Here is an 18,213-nt window from a genome sequence, read left to right as displayed (position 1 = left end):
CCAACTGTTCCTCAGAACAGCACACAGAGACTCCCACCCTTCTCACCTTCTTTATCTTGCTTGTTATGTACGTTATATGGTAAGGGGGTTAAGCAGTTTCCTTACACCCTAAGAGTTGTTAAAGTTAGAAGCAATATATGTTGAACTAAAGCTCGAAAATGCGTGTGAATGGATGTTGTGTGTAAATAGAAGATGAATGGTTAGGAGTGCCAGCCTAAGAGTTACCACTTCAGTATCAATTGGCCGAAGAATGACCCCCAGAGGGCAGACTGGAATCCACCCAACAGCTTCAAGGATTGGAGAATCGAAGAACAAGATAACATCTGGCAGCATGGAGCCGTCAGGGATGTGTCATCTGCTGATTGATTCAGCAACAGCAGGACGAAGCCACCTCCACAGGCAGGGCCAGCTCTAGGATTTTTGCCGCCCCAAGCAAAAAAATTTTGACCGCCCCCGCGTTTTTTCCCATGCTTCCCCGCCCCCGGCTCCACCCCAACTCCGCTCCTTCCCAACTCCTTCCCCAAATCCCCAGCCCCGACTCCTCCCAGGGCGTGCCACACTTTCCCCCCTGCCCTAGCTCACCTCCGCTCCGCCTGCTCCCCCGAACACGTCGCAGCTCCGCTTCTCCCCCCTCCCTCTCAGGCGAAGGAGAGGCAGCTCGTTCAGGGGAGCAGCCAGAGCAGAGGTGAGCGGGGGGGGCACAGGAAGTAATGGGGGGGATTTAGAGGAACTGCTCCCCGCCCCAGCTCACTTCCGTTCCACCACCGCCGCCTCCCCTGAGCACGCTGCCGCTCAGCTTCTCCTCCCTCCCTCCCAGGCAAGGGAGAGGCAGCACGTTCAAGGGAGCAGGCGGAGCGGAGGTGAGTGGGGGGGGAACCTCAGGAAGTAACGGGGGGAGGGGGGTAGAGGAACCACTCCCCGCCCCAGGTCACCTCCGCTCCACCACCGCCACCTCTCCCGAGCATGCCACCGCTCAGCTTCTCCTCCCTCCCTTCCAGGCTTGCTGTGCAAAACAGCTGTTTCGCGTGCGGCAAGCCTGCGAGGGAGGGGGGAGAAGTGGAGTGGCGGTGATGCACTCAGGGGAGCGGGCGGAGGCGAGCTGGGGAGCATTTCTAGGGGCCGCATGGCTGGCGCTGGAATGCCGCCCCTAGAAATGTGCCTCCCCAAGCACCTGCTTGTTTTGCTGGTGCCTAGAGACGGCCCTGTCCACAGACTAGCATAGGAATAAACTCCTATAAAAACAGACCCTAAAGACTAAGAACTTTGAGTCTGGTTCTACAATCGCCCTCCAGGAGCATCGGATGTGCATCCGACAAAGACTCGGCTCCACCCTCATGCCCAGGTTACCTGGCCAGTAACTGGCATGAGCAACCTCTAGGCTGGTAACTGTAACAACTTTGCAGAACCTGTATGTGCATGTGTGTAGGAGTGAATAGGATGTAGTAAATACGACTGTTTACTTGCTTTGCCACTTTTGGTATTTTGTGTGAGTACATAGGATAGAATGTTTATGATTACTTGTTTACTGTGCCTCTTTTTGTATTCACAATAAACGCGGCATTTTAAAAGATCTTGTTGTGTTTTGTTTTATTGGTATAACACCAGAAAGAATGAGGTGTGGAATTGGAAGAACATGCACTGACTGACTTTCTTGGAAGATGAGCTGGTGAAATAGTTATTTTCTAACTAGTTCTAATAGTAAACTCCAGCATCATCTCTTCCCAAGAGAATCTCAAACTCCTCTTAAAACCAGGGAAATTGTGACTTAAAATACTGCTTCTGTTCCAAGAGAAGAAGAGATGAACACAGCCTGCAGGAGGGTCGAAACCTCACAATAATACACCACTCCCATTTACAAATCTCCATTTCATTATTTAACTCTTTCAGCACTATAGAAAGAGTAAGAAGAAACTAAAAATGTACATGTACAAAATGATCTACAGCTATGGAAAATGTGAGTCATGTATTACATTAACCACTCATATACTAAAATAAAATATTACTTCATAAGAGATATTAAGACATAGAAATTAGAAATGAAAAAGACCTAATAGATCATATTTTGGCCATCCAAGTATCTGTAGAACTGTTCTTTGTCTAGAGTGCTTTGTCCAGTCTAGGTTTAAATGGCACCCTTCCCTGGGAGAATATTTCACAATCTGCTAAAGCTTGCTATTAGGAAAATATATACAAAATTAGAAAGTAAACTTGCAACTACCAAGGCCACAATCAACAAAGCACCAAGGTCATCCATGCTCCTTGCATCTATAGGAACATATTTGGAAGATGAATTATCTACAGATGCTTAAAAACAAGTACAAATGCTTAGGCCAGTGGTTCCCAAACTTGTTCCGCCACTTGTGCTGGGAAAGCCCCTGGCGGGCCGGGCCAGTTTGTTTACCTGCCGCGTCCGCAGGTTCGGCTGATCATGGCTCCCAGTAGGCATGGTTTGCTGCTCCAGGCAAGTGGGAGCTGCTGGAAGCAGCTTGGGAACCACTGGCTTAGACTGATTCATCTGGTGTTAGTACTCTTCCTTTAACATTGCAGCAGAAGCAGCTAGGGGAAAACCAGTACAATCCTGCAGCATATACTTATACAGTACAGTGTATCTTTGCCACATTACATTCAATATTAAATTGTCATTCAGCCAGGACACTCCACTTTTTAGACTTCTCATTTAATACAACTTCAAAGTACATTTCTAACCTCCAGAGTGACCACAGCCCTTAGAAAGGTCCAGATTCACTGAGCTGTGACAAGAAAAGGAGTACTTGTGGCACCTTAGAGACTAACCAGTTTATTTGAGCATAAGCTTTCGTAAGCTACAGCTCACTTCATCGAAGCTCACGAAAGCTTATGCTCAAATAAACTGGTTAGTCTCTAAGGTGCCACAAGTACTCCTTTTCTTTTTGCGAATACAGACTAACACAGCTGTTACTCTGAGCTGTGACAGTGAAGCAGTTTTTTTTTCTTTCTTTCTCATTCATAACAAGCAATAATGCGAGTTTTGCAGGCCAAATTGTGTCTTCTGATACATCTGTACAACCAGCTTTCAAATTATGCCCTCTCAAACACCTGTGCAACCCCGTTAGCTGAGGGAATAGTTTGTTCTGCAGAACCACTATTCTTGGCAGCGATGAATGATTAAAAAAACCCAAAACAAAACCTAACTTGATTTTCAGAGCCCAGAGCAACCTTACAGGGCTAAAAGTTAGGGAAAAAAAGATTTTTACTTGGAAACTGAACAAATCTGTATGGAAATCAGTGAGACACCACCAGTATGGAACTTCATAATACCATTTCCACATGGCCATTCTTTAAGCTAGATCCACAGTTTTAAAATCATACAATAATTAGCATCCTACCAATTTCCCTAGTTTCTTTTGAAAACAGATTAAGAAGGTCTAAGAATAGAAACCAAAATAAATAGAACTGCACTTGCTGTAGTTTCAACAAAACAAAGCTACAACACAAAACTAGAAATATCATTAAATACTAGGATTTTTAAAAGCAACAATTAATGGTGATGGCTGCATTTACTTCTAGTCATCATATTTGTATTAAAATCTATTTGAATTTAGATCTTTCAGAAACACTTATTCTTTTCAAAGTGACTGTCCACTGCCCCCAACTAGAAAAGTTACAAACTTTTCTATTTTTTACTGCCATCATTCTCTGGTTGTACCCAGAATTAATGGCAGTGCACCTTTGACAATCCCAACGCCGGCTGACATTCCCTGCCCATCACAGATTTATCTCCCTTCAATACCCACAGGCTGGCATTGCCCCCAAGTCCACACAGATCTGCTCTCCCTCCCAGGTGGCATCCTGGCACTAGAGCCCAGCACAGCGCTGCTGCGGTGATACCCCTCAACGCGTCAGGAGGTTAAGGGGCATAATACTCAAAACCACTCAACGGTGCTGTTGTGATGGTAAATAACCCTATGATGTGGTAATACGCGAGAGTGCTCAGGGAAGTGCGGGCTTCTCTGTGGTGAGCATGATTACATATCACTGAAAACCAAACCAAGGCACCAAGTCTAACCTTCGCCTCGTCCCCCCACCAGCCCGGCGCTGCTCCGCCCCATGCTCACCCCGCAGTGCCAACCTCCCCCACACTTCCGAGCCCCTCGTCCCAGCACCACATCACCCCCTGCACGCTGGGCAGCAGCTTCCCCCGGCAGAAGGCTAGCACTGCCCTGTCCCGCCCCGCCAGCAACAGCAGCCCTGTCCCCTCTCCCCCGGCAGCGTGCAGCGCCGTGCACCAGCGCGGGCTCGCCCCGCAGCCCCTCACCCTCGCCGAGCAGGTCGAAGAGCACCAGCAGCAGAGGCAGCACGGCGCCCACCTGGCCGGCGCACGCGCTGGCCGACACCATGGCGATACGGCCACGCGCGCCCTAACCCCCCGCGCGACTGCGGACCCCGCCACGCGCCTCTGGCAGGGCTCTCAGCGCGGTTCCACTTCCAAGTTCGGTGGGGTGGGTCGTGGGCGCCTCCGATTGGCCGCGCCGCCGCCTGCCCGGCCCCCTTCTAGGGAAACGTGGAGAGCCCACGGACTAGTGTCAGCCGCCGCTCCCCTGACGGTACTGCGCTTGCGCGCCAGGCGTGACCCGAGCATGCGCAGGACCCACAGTTGAGGCTGCTGCCCCGCCTTTGCCCTCTCCCGGCAAGAGAATGTGCTCGTTCCTCGTGGGCGGGTAACGGGGGCGGAATGAATGGGGACGTGTGAGGGGCAGTAAGCGGGGGGAGAGTAGGGCAGGAGCGAGAGGCTTGTGCATGTGCTCAGTGTGTAAATGCTTTGCAGCCTGCCCAGGGACGACTCGTTAAAGCCTCAATCTGGTCCAAAACTTTAGCTCAGAGGTACTCCGTCTTTCTTGGGCCAGGACCCATAGAAAGGGGGGGGGAAAATCATCCTGAGACACCCACTATATCCTACAGTCATTTGAGTGGACAGGATTGTGGGATTTGGGTCCTCAGGACAGAGAGCCATGGGAATGCCATTACCAGCTAAAGCAGTATTCCCAGCCCCAAACTCGGAAATCATGAGCCACACACACACACACCACTCCAACTTTCTTTTATAAAAGATATATTGGATTTTTTTTTTTGGGTCTATCTCGTGATTATGAACCCAACCCCATCCCCAAAGTGTGTGTATGTGGGGGGGAGAATTACTGTTGCCATTTGCCAACTCTCCCAATGTATTCAGGTGATTTGGCCCTGCTTCAGGAGCTCTCACTGTCTGATGGTGCAGAGCTTCCCACTTCTCACCAAACCCCCAAATTCTAATTAATTAATTCTGTATCTGCCATCTGTCCATCCCCCACCCCATCAATTAATTATGCAGCCCAAACTAATTAATTATTTACTTCCTGTGACCTCATTAATTCTGCTCCCTCAGCCTCCCCCCCAGATCAATTATGCCCTCCAATCCCCAAATCAATTAATTATGTACTTCCTCTCAGCCTCAGTTCTGCTCCTCTTGCAGCTCTAGGGATTTTGTAACACACACATCCCAGGCCCAGAGAGGCAGCTACAACAGGGTCCCCCTTTTTAGGCTGGTGGGGGTCAACTCCAGGGGTTCTTCTCCCCTTTCTGAGCCTGGAGTTGCAGGGATAGAGAAGGGAGTGGAGCACAATGACCCATTTTGCACATCCCTGAGTTGTGGTGTTAAGGATTTTTGCCATTTTGGGTTTTTTGTTGTTGTCTTTCACCCTCTAAATTTGGTTTACCTTATTGTATTATAGTTTAGCACCCTCTCAGAGGTGCTTGTCTTCAGTTGAATAAGGCTTGAACTATCCTGCGTGGTAACAAGGCAGAGGCAGGAAAGTTTGAAGGAAAAGGGTGAGAAAGGGTCACATGACCATGAGGTAATCTGTCTGGCAACAGGAGATATATACAAGATATATATGCTGACTGCTGTCCGCTCAGAAGGCAGCCTAGATTCAGTCAGGCGATCGTCAAGAGGAAATGTCAACCACTTACCTGTTCCATTGGTGAAGGTGTACCTGTTCCATCCCATCGAATGGTCCTAATCTCTGGTGACATGGTCCTTGAGGACCCAATCCTGATTCCCTTGAATGAGAGGAAATGTGAGCTGGCTCCATCCAGTCTACAGCCCTTTACAGCAACGAACTGAGTAACGTTGAAACTTTATTTAAGTCCATTTTGGTTCTAGTTGAGTCTAGGCTTCAACCCTACTTTTATTCTGTAAACCACTGAGCTATTTTTTCTGTTTGCATTTACCACTCTGTCTATCCTTTATCCTGCTCAGTTAATAAGTCCCTCTTGGTTCATCCCTTTAAGAGAGGGGTTTTGTTGTTGTTTGTTTGTTTTAATTTCCTGTTGCGAGTAATAGGTGATAGACCCTAATTCAGGGGCTTGGGCTTATTTTCTAGGGGGGGGTTCTTATTAAAATATCTTCCCTACTTTCTTCTGGTAACAACGGAGCTCTTTCTGTTCCCTTGTGTCTCCCCTCCTGTGAGAATGGTGTCAATTGCTTCCTCTCCTCAGCCCTCCCTAAAATGCCTTTGGGTTCCTGTCTGGGACCATGGGTCTAGAACCTGGGTCTACAGGGTTCTTAGATGCTCATAAATACCAAACTGCTACCTGGTAACAGTTGCTAGGATAAAAGCTGAAACCCAATAGTGGACTTCAGTCCTGGAACCTGACTGGCAGGATGCGGGGGATCCTGATTGGTCCACAGCTCCTATATAAACCCAGCACAGGAACAGAAAGCTGTCTGTGCAACTAGTATTCACACTGTTGTGGACTGTGTGCCTTCTGCACTCACTCCCATGGCTTGATTTCCTGGTATCCTGACTCTGGTTATCAATCTGTGGATCTGCTCTCAGGTTTGTCTCCTGCCTCTGATCTTTTGGTAACCTGATCCTGCCTGCCTCCTGACACTGGACTCTTGGTTTTCCCTCTGGACTGTCTCGGACTCTGACCTCCTGGTTTGTGACCTGGCCTGACTCCCAGCTCCTGCTTTGACCACTAGTCTGACTGCCTATGTCTTGCTTGTGACAGCTCCTGCGGGGAGTTGGGAGAGCTCTGTCTTCCTCCTGCAGCAGCTCTGATTGGCTGTTTTTCCCTAGAAGGCAGGTGAGTGGGGAAAGTAGCTAATCAGATGGTGTTTTTTCCCCCCAGGCAGGATTGAAATTTGGGAGAGGCCTGGACTTCTGGAGTGGTTCCAGCTCCAGATAAAATCCTGTTACTTGCAAGCAACTTGTGAGAGTTGGCAACACCGTATTTCTGCTGAGGTTTTTTTTAATTTTCTGTCTTCATGGGTATTTGCAACCGTTCACTTTTTAGTATTATCTGCATTAAGTAGTGAGAGCTGTTCAAAGTTGATTCTTTTTCTCCTCTGAGATGTATTTGCCAATCCCAATTATAATACCACATGCGAGGGTCTCTCTGTTGTGATTCAGCTGTTGCTGAAATCTCTCTTACCCACTGTTAGCCCTCAGCCAAACTAAAAACGCCAACCCTTCTGGGGTATATTAAAGCCCAAACAAAACATCACTGAGATTTACACTAGTTCCAATACTAGTACCACACAGCAGGAAGGCTAGATATTTCAAATACAATATACATGTCAAGTTCTGAGCTACAAAGGAATGTGTACATTATACAGGTTACTCACTCTGTATGAGCCACGGAATCTTGTGCATTGCAATTTTTTTTCTTCAGCAAGAGGAATACAAACATCAAGGTCTAGTTAGATCTTCTTGTTAAGAAGAAACAGAAAAGCCACTTTTATGATCAGCCACTAACTCTTTCTGCTAGTATGCTCTATATCAGCATCATAGCTAGGGGTCCTAGGCACTACAGTAACACCGATAATCTAGACTTCTCCCTCCAGGAGGTTACTCACCCTTTCTCTTCTGCCTCATTCTAGACTTCATGCTTAGGGTTGCCAACTCTGACTGAAACTATACCGGGAGAATTTCCCACCCCCACCCTCCCCCAGCATGATGTAATGTCAACTGTACTGTACTTATTAAAATCTCCTGGATTGCTTTCAGTAGTCACCAGGAGATTGAACCCAATTCCAGTAGACTTCCAGCCAATCTGGGAGGTTGGCAACACTAGTCTGGAATAACTAAGGTTCAACCTGTAAAAGTTTAAAGTATGAAACATGGAGTAGGGGGGATCTGGAAACAGGTATTCAATAGGAGGGTGAAACAAGACAGAAAAAATCTCAGGAATCAATAGTATTTGCCCATTGGGGTTCACTCGTATTGCTCTTCCTGTTCTAAATTTCTGTAATTCCCTGTCATTCTTGCAGATGTCAGGAAGAATACCAGCCATGGCACAGGGACCCTCCCAAGTAGGGCTGGTGTCTTCTGAAAATTGCTGCTATTGACCCTCCCCCCCCCCCCCACCACCACCACCAAAATGACTCTTCATTTCCAGAATTCCCAATCAGAGGTGGGTGGGTCATGTGGGGCCATGCCCACCACCTCAGATTTCTGCCTGGAGACACATGACTCCTATCCAGAGTGCAGGACAGAGGTTGGGGCAGAGGCAACACATGGGCAGAGCATGCAGGGTCACTTCATTCTCTTCCCCCACCCCTCCTGATTTCTGCCTGAGTGGTAACAGGTCAGGCCATGGCTCCCTGTCCTGGGGAGGAGAAGAGACCCACAAGGAGGTACTGACTGATGGGCTGGTGCTGCGTCCCAGGTCTGCGCTCGCCACCGTGACAGGGAACATAACTGCCCCTCCACCTTGAGTGTGAGGCTGCAGGTACTCCCTCCAACACCCTCCCAATAACCCCTCCCAATATATGAACACCTTCCAGCACCCACTACTTTGTTTCAATAACTAGGTTGGGTTAGCTTTTAAGAGAAGACACCTGACTTCCCCTCCCCCCTCCCCCCCCAGCTCCAGGGTGCAGGGCAGAGGTTGGGGGCTAGCTGCTGGTGAGACTTGCTGCCAACTTCTCCCCTCCTCACACAGGCCTGGGCTTGGCAAAACCACTGCAGAACTTCCCCGTGGTGGGCAGGGCACCAGACTCTGATGCCAGGGTCCCTCACTTTGCTGCAGAGCAGATGGCGTTTGCACCTGCTCTTGGCAGCATCCATAGTGCTTCTCCCCTGCTCTCTTCCCCCCAGCACACAGCTGGCTCTTGCCCTCAGTATTACAATACAATATTCTTTTGTATTACTACAGTGCATATCTGAAACGTCCAAAATATACAGCTTTGAAAATTACTGTTTTTATTGCCAGAAAACACTGGCCCTGCTACTCCCAGGAAATACAGGCTTCATAACAAATCTTGCTTTCAGATTTTGCTGACTTAGTCCCTGGAAGCAAAACACTTCTAATGGACCTATCGCTAATACCTAGGTATGAAATCCCAAATTAAAACTCTCAAGTCTTCTGCAAGATACTTCTGAAAAATAAATAGAAATTGCCTCCCTCTCTGGCACATCTGAGAGTGAGGGAATACCCAGCAGCTGAGCTTTATTGTTGACTCCGTAAGGTCAGCTGACTTTAACTGAAAACAAGCCTTGAAAAGACACTTGGGCCTTAGAAAAAGAGGATCTAGTTACAGAGAAGTCTAAAGCAGGCCCAGTGCTGGGGGAAAGGGGGAGAAGGGGCATTTCCCCTCAAATTATTGTACAAAGGTATCCAATGTTAAGTAGTGTAGTCTTCATCCTTTCTATAAATTATAAATCACAGCAAAATATTGACACATTACTCAAAGTTTACTTTTCAAAAAATTCTTAAAATCCAGGATTTTTCTGAGGGTTTAACTAGCCCTTGGACTCCTGGGAGGTTTTGTTTACTTACTAGTGACATCCAGAGGGCCTCAAACTATCCACTTGCTCCCCTCTTTCCTAGTAATGGGATTGTAGAACTGGAATCTTCTCTTCAAACTGAAGTTTTGCTTTTTGCACTTGTTTGTGAACTGTATGATGGGGAAAAAGAGCTGGGAGTGTATTGGACTCACTCTGATAACAAAAAGAAAAGGAGTACTTGTGGCACCTTAGAGACTAACCAATTTATTTGAGCATAAGCTTTTGTGAGCTACAGCTCAATGCTCAAATAAATTGGTTAGTCTCTAAGGTGCCACAAGTACTCCTTTTCTTTTTGCGAGTACAGACTAACACGGCTGTTACTCTGAAATCTGATAACAAATAAGCCCTGAGAAACTGAGTCATAGTAGAATTTTTCTAGTGTAAACTGAGTAGCAGTAATTTCCTGAAGTAGAAAAAAATATACTGTAGTTTCTCTCTCCATGCAAGTGAGGGAGAGACTGAAAGAATGAAGTAACTAAAGGTGTTAAAATTGAAAAGGGGAGGGGCATTAATCCAACTGAGAATCTGACTGGACTCTTTTTAATATGTCTTGTGGTGCATGTCTGGCTCAGAACTGCAACAGGAGTTGTTTATTATTACAAGTCACACCTAAAATTATATAAATGAAAGACTACAGTCTATTTTTCAATTTGCTCACGTGCATTCAGTGCAGACACGGCCCAAGATGATTCAATGTTCTCCATTTAACGTAAGAAAAAAATCTTTTATGAGAAAGATAACATCCTCTTTTCCACAGAATGTACAAATAACTTTTATTCAACCCTTTTCAATGTACAAAAACACCCTCCCCCACTACTAGCAAGATAAATTTCCCAAGCCCTAAAAAATTCTCCCAGTCTACACAAGCGCACACCCCAAAACCGCACACAACACTGTTCACTAGCTGAGAATATCCTTCATAAACCTCATAAATAATTTATACATGCAACACACTGATTTTTACCTCGCTGGAGCTAAATTGTCTTGCTCAACACACATTTGTTTCCTCAGTTCTTAGCCGCAAGGCTCATAGCTTTCCTTACAACCATTCATTCCCCTAATAAAATTAACTTCACTACCCTCAACCACACAATCAGTTACTCCACTTCTCTCTTCTGCATTATTGTTGTTAAAATAGTACAAGTGTTCAACACTTCAAGATATTCAAAGAGTGTAGAAAAACCTACAACACCAGCTACCTCAAATTTAACGTACCAGTAATGCTTTTATACTGCCACTAGAGGTCGCCAAATCCACACGATCTAATGAGCTCAGATAAGTAAGTGATGATGACTTTTTTTTTTCTAAAATTACTAAACTGAGGAATGTAACTGTAGTGCTGGGGTGAACTTTAATGCCACTTAATGGGCAGAGTATATTTTAAATGCACTTCTGTAAAGTAGTAAAAGAACAAGGATATTAGAGATTGGGAAATGAGAAGAATGAAGGGCCTGGGGGTCAGAGCTGAGAACTAGAGATCTGAGGTACCTCTGTGGTCACAGCTTATTTACAGAAGCTTTCTGGAAGGCAATGGCCTCCACTTGGCCAAATCACAGCACCAGGTGGTGTATCTGACCCTGCCAGCTCCACCACAGGAATAGTCTCTCAATGAAAGTAATGTATTCCAACTGTTAATGTAATCCAGTGGTCAGTGTTATGCATCTCCCTCTAAGCCTGAGTAACAGAGGATGTGAGTCTGTTATATCTCCCACCTGTAGAGCCTAACTCTTTAACACAAGCTATGGAGATTTATGCTTTTAGTTCTGGACTTCCCCCTTTTGCTACCTGCTGTTAGCCAAGATCAGGGTGTAACATTAAGAGCATTCCATCTTCAGAGTTCTCTGTGCTCCCACACTTTTCTTTATGCCTGCCCCCATGTGCTCTTCTTTTTTATACTGCATTTCAGCTAACAGAGACAAGATTTCAAAAGTGACCAGTGAGAGAACCCGTGTATTGGAACTTAAGAACACTCACTTTCTAAAAATCAGACACCTTCAAGGTGTATCAAGTAGGGCACCCCAAAATTGAAGCACTAAAAATTTCTACTTGCTTTTGAAAATCTTGGCCCTTGTGTTGTGTGCTCATACCAATACTATCTAATGATAGGATATCATGTTAACAAATATCTGTTAAACTTCTGAGTATGCCTAATGAACCAAAATATTTCCAGAAACCTAAATGGAGTGAGTGAGCTTCATGCCTATGCAGTTAGTAGACATGTGTTGTCTCCCCTCCTGTCAAACTGGACTCCTCAGGACTTTGCTAAATACTATTGATGTGAGAAATTATATCCAATGAAAGTGGAGTAGTTACTTTCTCCAAATTCACAGGAAATTCAAATTTTTAGTAAAAGTCATGGACCAGTCACGGGCAGTAAAGAAAAATTAATGGTTCATGACCGGTCCATGACTCTTACTATATACCCCTTACTAAAACTTGGCCCGGGAGTGCTATGGTGGGGGCGGCCCAGGACCCCCATGGGTGCTCTGGGGTGGGGGCAGGCCCCTGCCGGTGCTGGAGGAAGGGGATTGGTGGGGCTCGGAGGCTCTGCATGGTGGGTCCCCGCAGCTCCGGTCAGGAGGGCTCCGCGTGCTGCTCCTGACACAAGTGCTAGCTCCACAGGCATCGCTCCCATTGACCGGGAACCACAGCCAATGGGAGCTTTGGGGACAGTGCCTGCAGGCGCAGGCAGTATGTGGAGCCCCTCCGCCTAGGAGCTGCAGGGACATGTCAGTGGGAGCCGGGGACCCTCCCCAGGTAAGCACCCCCTCTGCACCTCAACCCCCAGCCCTGAGCCCCCTCCCACATCCAAACTGCTGCTGCTGGCCCATGTGCTGCTCCACTTCAGAAGTCACAGACAGTCACAGAATCCGTGACACACGCAGACTTACCTATAAGTGACCAAGACTGCAAACCTGTAGCTTCCTCCATTTGGGCAGAACCCTCTGTCTGCTTGTTTATCAGGGCCTGAATTACAAACTGCTAAGGAAGGTTGACTAAATCTTAGCTCAAGCCAAATAGACATTTTCAGATCCAGTGAAATTAGGGAAATGCAGATATGGGCTCTAAACGGCTCAGTACAGAATGAGTTGCTACTTCATGTGTCGTCTAGGTGTTTATCCCAAACGTTTAGAGGCCCTAACATTTTAAGAGAAACATTTTTAAAGTACCTAATTCATTAGATTACATGCACTATCCTCTGGCATCTGGAGATGTGGTATACCCCAGACATCCAAATTTACTTGGAGAATTGTACCTATCATGCAGTCTGGAGTGGCTCATGACCATGAGTACCATCCTCAGGGAAGACCCACAAAAAAAGAAGGCAGACACTTCTAACTGGCTATGTTCTATAATTAGATTTCACCAACCCAGTAACAAATGTGAACTCCTGGATCACTGTATTAGTCTTACCATGGAGTCAGACAGTCCCTTTGGGCATTCCAATCTATCTGGTCACCCAGGCCAGCTGGACTTAGTGATTGAATGGTCACTTGCTCCAAAAAATCACACACTATTCAGGTTGTTTCCAGTCACTTGTCCCAGATCAATTGGTACCCTAAATCTCACACCAAAGACAATATTGGTAGCCAGTTCTATAGTTAACTAAGGATTTATTAACTTCGCTAATGTTAATGTAATAAATGTGTTATTTACAGGTTAAAGCATCTGACATATCAGCACCAATGAGTTAGTTTATGGTTCCAAAAGGAGACAAATGTAGTAATCTGTCCACTGAATGTCTTTTAGTGGTAACCCAGGTTGACCCTGGGGATCTCTGCTTTTGTTTCTTAGCTCCAGCCCTTGTAAGAGTTGGAACAGCAAAGAAATCCCCATTTCTTCTTGTGAGTATCTTTATGTGCCCATCCCCCAGAGTTCAAACTCTGGGGATGAGCACTCTGCACCAACTTCTTCATGGGTGGATGGGGAAATCAATGAAGTTTTCATCCTACGATGGCCCATTTAGTCTTGATAGTCCTCTTTGGGCAGGGAACACCTTTCTACCTGGTTCACAAGTTCAGAGCAGGTATTTTTACAGTTATAAAACAACTTTCATATTACCTTTATAGCATGGGATACAGACATTACAAGTCAGATTATGCATGCAGCAATTTACAAGCATTTTATAGTCTAAACACGTTCTTAGAAGTCTAACACTTATATTGAACAATACTAATATATAGGTGAACTGGTCTGGTTTCCAGCTATGAATTTGTCAATACTCAGCTGACACACCTATAGCTTTGGCAAGAGCTGGCACCTAGCCTACCAGTGTCACTGTACCCATCAGACAGGTTTCCAAGTAGCAGCCATGTTAGTCTGTATTTGCAAAAAGAAAAGGAGCACTTGTGGCACATTAGAGACCAACAAATCCAATGAAGTGAGCTGTAGCTCGCAAAAGCTTATGCTCGAATAAATTTGTTGGTCTCTGAGGTGCCACAAGTACTACTTTTCTTTTTGTACCTATAAGGTTTCTTGAACGTAAACAGCTATACTACTGTCAATCTTGCTTCTGCCCATAATCAGTCTTCACCTGTAACCCCAGAAAGCCAGTGCTTCCAAGCAAAGTTTCCAGGTCTTTCTAATCCTGCTCCAAAACTTGACCTAGCAATTCTCTGGCCCCAGATTCCAGAGCAGACCACGGCCTATGGTTCCAATCCTTCTGAGGCCTGGGCCCTACAATTCCTAACTCACCCTACAGGCCTACCACCTTTATCACCAACCCTTTATACTTCCAGTTCCACCTTGACATAGGTGCAGGAAAACTAGAGTGGATGAGAAAAGTAGGCTGCCATCACTTATATTGGCTGTTTATAAAATATGATACAGATGAGGAATCAATTTTCTATATTCCCACTGAGCTAGACTCCTCACACTTGATGCACACTGATTATGAGGCACTGAGTACATGTAAAGTTCCAAATGTTAACACTAACCTCTGCATTTTAGATCAACAAAATTTGAGTCTTACTTGATTTCAACCGCTCAAATACCCCCTTTTGAACTAGCATAGTGAAATGTGTTCATTCATTAGGGTCTTTCACCATATCTGCCTGGAAACCTCAGGTGCTGCTTAACAACAAGGGAGAAGGAATTTGTGTGGCTTAAATTAAGGAGACAGATGGTATTTGAGAAGCTCTGGCAGACAAAGTAGGGCAGTAACGGTTTCATGTTGGTCAGGGAGTTAACTGTAACAAGGTAGGAGCTCACAAGAAAAAAGGGGCACAGGGGAGTCCAGGAGGTCACAGTTCTGTTTAGCAAATTTTAGCCAAAAAACATGACGGTGTGGCAGTGCACAATAGGAGCCAGTGTTAGTAACATCCACTCAAAGGACAAATAGTAGTCAATGACACAGTACACATGGGCTGCTGATATTTCTTTTGTAATGCTTCCAAGGAGTATCCAGGGTTGTGAAGCCCCCTTGACTGCCCCTGCGCCAGCAGCTTCCTGGGAGCCAGGTAGGGAGCCTACCAGCCCCACCGAACCACCAGGACTTTTAATGGCCCGGTCAGCAGTGCTGACCAGAGTCGAAAACTGGATGCCTGGCAGCCCTAGGCAACACAAGCATTGCCTTCCAGGCCCCTGCTGGGCTTGCTGTCTCTGTACAGGTAGTGATAGGCACATACCACTCCCTGAGTCTTCTGAACATTCCCTGCAGTGTCCAGCCCCCCAATCCACTTGAACATTCTCCGAATTACTGGGCCTGCTGCTCACAAAGGAATAGTACACACCAGCTTGTAGGAGTCAACTGAGGATCACCACTTCAGTTAACACCACAGCACTTAAATATATTTTAGTGAAAACAAGAATAAGTTTCTAATCAAAGAACAGATTCTGGTGATAGCTTAGACTCTAGAAAGCATGTTATGATTTTGTTTTATATGCAACCCTATGTTTCTAACATTCTTCCTCACTAACAGTTGAACGTCCTCTCTAAAGAGGTTTATCTCACCTAAAGATGTCTCCAGTGTTTTCAACCAGGCCCGGTTGAGATCTTTTTCATGAAGCTAACTCACTATCCTCCAACCTCCTCAGTTAAGGCTGACAGTAGTAGAGTAGCCTTTGAAGTGTGTCCTGAGATATGGTTGTCCTCTCCTGCTATTTTCCTCTTTCTTTCTGAATTCCCTGCCAGTTCTTCATTCACAATGGGTCACCACTCACCAGTTTAAGTCAAATGTTAATGAGACAATATTCAGTTTACATCTAAACAGATAGATGGAGAGATATCTCTTACCTGAAAGAACCTGTTTTTCACCTTTGCTGGGGACCAGTCCATACACACAGACTGTGACAGACTAACAACTTCCTGGACAAACTTTACTGAATTAAGTTTAACATTGCTGGGGTTCATTGTATTAAAATGCAATTATGTATGTGTTATGGTATTGTATGTATATACTTTCTCTGAAGATATTAGGAACTTCAAAGGAATTTTGGGGGCAATACCTGGAGAAAACAAGTGACCCACTTCAAATTCACCCTTTTGAAGCTATGCCCTGGGAAGGAAAACCCATTGTCTACTTGCTCCTGGAAACTTCAGATCAAAGACCCCCCCTGGACTGTATAGAAGGGTGGACTAAACATGTTAGTGTGCTAAGTCTAAATTGAGGCTGTGATTAACTTGAACCACCCCAAGGGGATTCCTTGTGGACACAAGGACTGCTCTTCCAGAATCCATGTTAGGATTGGGGTGAACTCTGGTAAGCTTATTAGCATGCATATGGATTTTTTTGTTAATGTTTTTTCCTGTATTTTTTACCTTAAGAATAACAAAGGCTTATATAGAAAGAGGTGAATAGTACTTATAATCAGAACAATTACACCTGTTAGCCAACTCTGAAAGGAAAGCAAGTAGGTGTCCTTAGGCCCCCTGTCTGTGCTGGGAATAACTCAGTGAAGGCAGGGAACTGTGCAGCCTGGAAATACCCTGGTCTGAAAGGAGACACATGCAGGTCTTCACCCAGCAAGGCGACAGCTGGAGAACTGGAAGCCTGAGTGTGGGTGCTCTTGCTGGACCACTAAGAGGAAATGCAGGAGCAGTTGCCCTGAACTGTGACACAGACTTTAAGAACATTTTCAGTGTATACATACATACATACATACATACATTTCACAATGATATTGATGACCTGTGAGACACGCTTTTATGAGACCTCACGTTCTTTAGTGAACTAGAATGCACATACTGAGTCAGGAGATCCCTGTAACACTCATGCATCCCCTCAGTGCCCCTTGCCCGTTGGTTACAAAGAGGTTCCTGGGTCACATCTTCAAGGAACATTCCTGCATTTTGCTGGATCTCTCACTGTAGTCAATGCTCTCCATTTCCAGGGCCAAATCCTACTCATCAGTGGGGCTGTGCCAGTGTAATGGAAAGCAGACTTGGCCCTCTAGGTTTATCATGCCCCTTTCTCTCTCTAGACATGCATTGCATGTTTGAGTTCTGATTGATGCCAAGTGGAAGAGCTCCCTCATGGGTACAAAGATAATTGGAGACCGTTGATGATATTGTATCAACTTCCTGGTGGTTCCATTTTTACTTGTGCTGACCAGTAAAATTGCTACTTGCACCCACTCTTTCCCCAAGACATTAAGTGGGCTTACCTATCACCAGAACAGTCCTGAATGTCCTGAAATTAGAGAGGTTGTTTGAATTTACAGAGGGTGGGGTTGGAAAATATCTATACTGGGAATGCTGCATGTACAGTAGCACTTCAGTTGTGATCGGGCACCAGAAGAGACCAAAAGAGACAGAAATAAAAAAAAGTTCAGTACTGTGGTAAATGTAAACTACTAAAAAGAGAGATTTGACAAGCTAAGGAAACTGTTTTCTGTGCTTGTTTCATGTCAATTAAGATGATTAAAAGAAGCCCTCTTCTTCTGCATAGTAAAGTTTCAAAGCTATATTAAGTGAATGTTCAGTTGTAAACTTTTGAAAGAACAGCAATAACATTTTGTTCAGAATTACAAACATTTCAGAGTTATGAACTTCGGAATGGAGGTTGTTCATAACTCTGAGATTCTAATGTACCTAGCTGACCACTAGGGAGTACAGAGAAGTTCAGGAGGAGGAGGGTTTGTTACCTGGGGTTCTTTCAACCCAAAGCTCTTGGTAACTTTTACTCTGCAAGGTGGTGTCAGGAAATAAATCAGGGGAGACACAGCCATCTGACCAATAGATGGCTGGCACAAACAAGACAACACAAGAGTGCTTTCACTTAAAGCTAAACTTTACTTAGTCTCACGTACTTACACACACGTCCACAACAGGTTCGTAAAACACCCCCAACCTTTGATAATTACCAAAGCTGAGCGTGGCTCTTGAGTGGCACAGCGGCAGCCTGTCTGCCACTGGGGAACACAAGGTGCATCCAGAGGGAGAGTCCAGTCCTGAAGAGTCCCC

General features: G+C 45.6%; 1 protein-coding gene across 3 annotated transcripts in view; it reads right to left on the bottom strand.

Annotated features, from left to right (window-relative positions):
- DNAJC3 (DnaJ heat shock protein family (Hsp40) member C3) overlaps positions 1–4,585 on the bottom strand; it is a 62,516-nt gene extending 57,931 nt beyond the window's left edge. The window contains exon 1 of one of the 3 annotated variants that reach the window (XM_048853497.2): positions 4,295–4,585. In XM_048853497.2, coding sequence (XP_048709454.1) covers positions 4,295–4,376 — 82 coding nt within the window. In that variant the 5' untranslated portion in view covers positions 4,377–4,585. The remainder of the gene's footprint in view (positions 1–4,294) is intronic. The other 2 variants (XM_075129349.1, XM_048853509.2) reach the window with 2 other exon arrangements.
- Positions 4,586–18,213: the final 13,628 nt, after the last annotated feature.

This window comes from Caretta caretta, chromosome 1 (assembly GCF_965140235.1).
Source record: "Caretta caretta isolate rCarCar2 chromosome 1, rCarCar1.hap1, whole genome shotgun sequence".
NCBI classification, from domain to species: Eukaryota; Metazoa; Chordata; order Testudines; family Cheloniidae; genus Caretta; species Caretta caretta.
The sequence above is the reverse complement of the archived record's forward strand: the minus strand, read 5'-3'. Positions and strand labels throughout refer to the sequence as shown.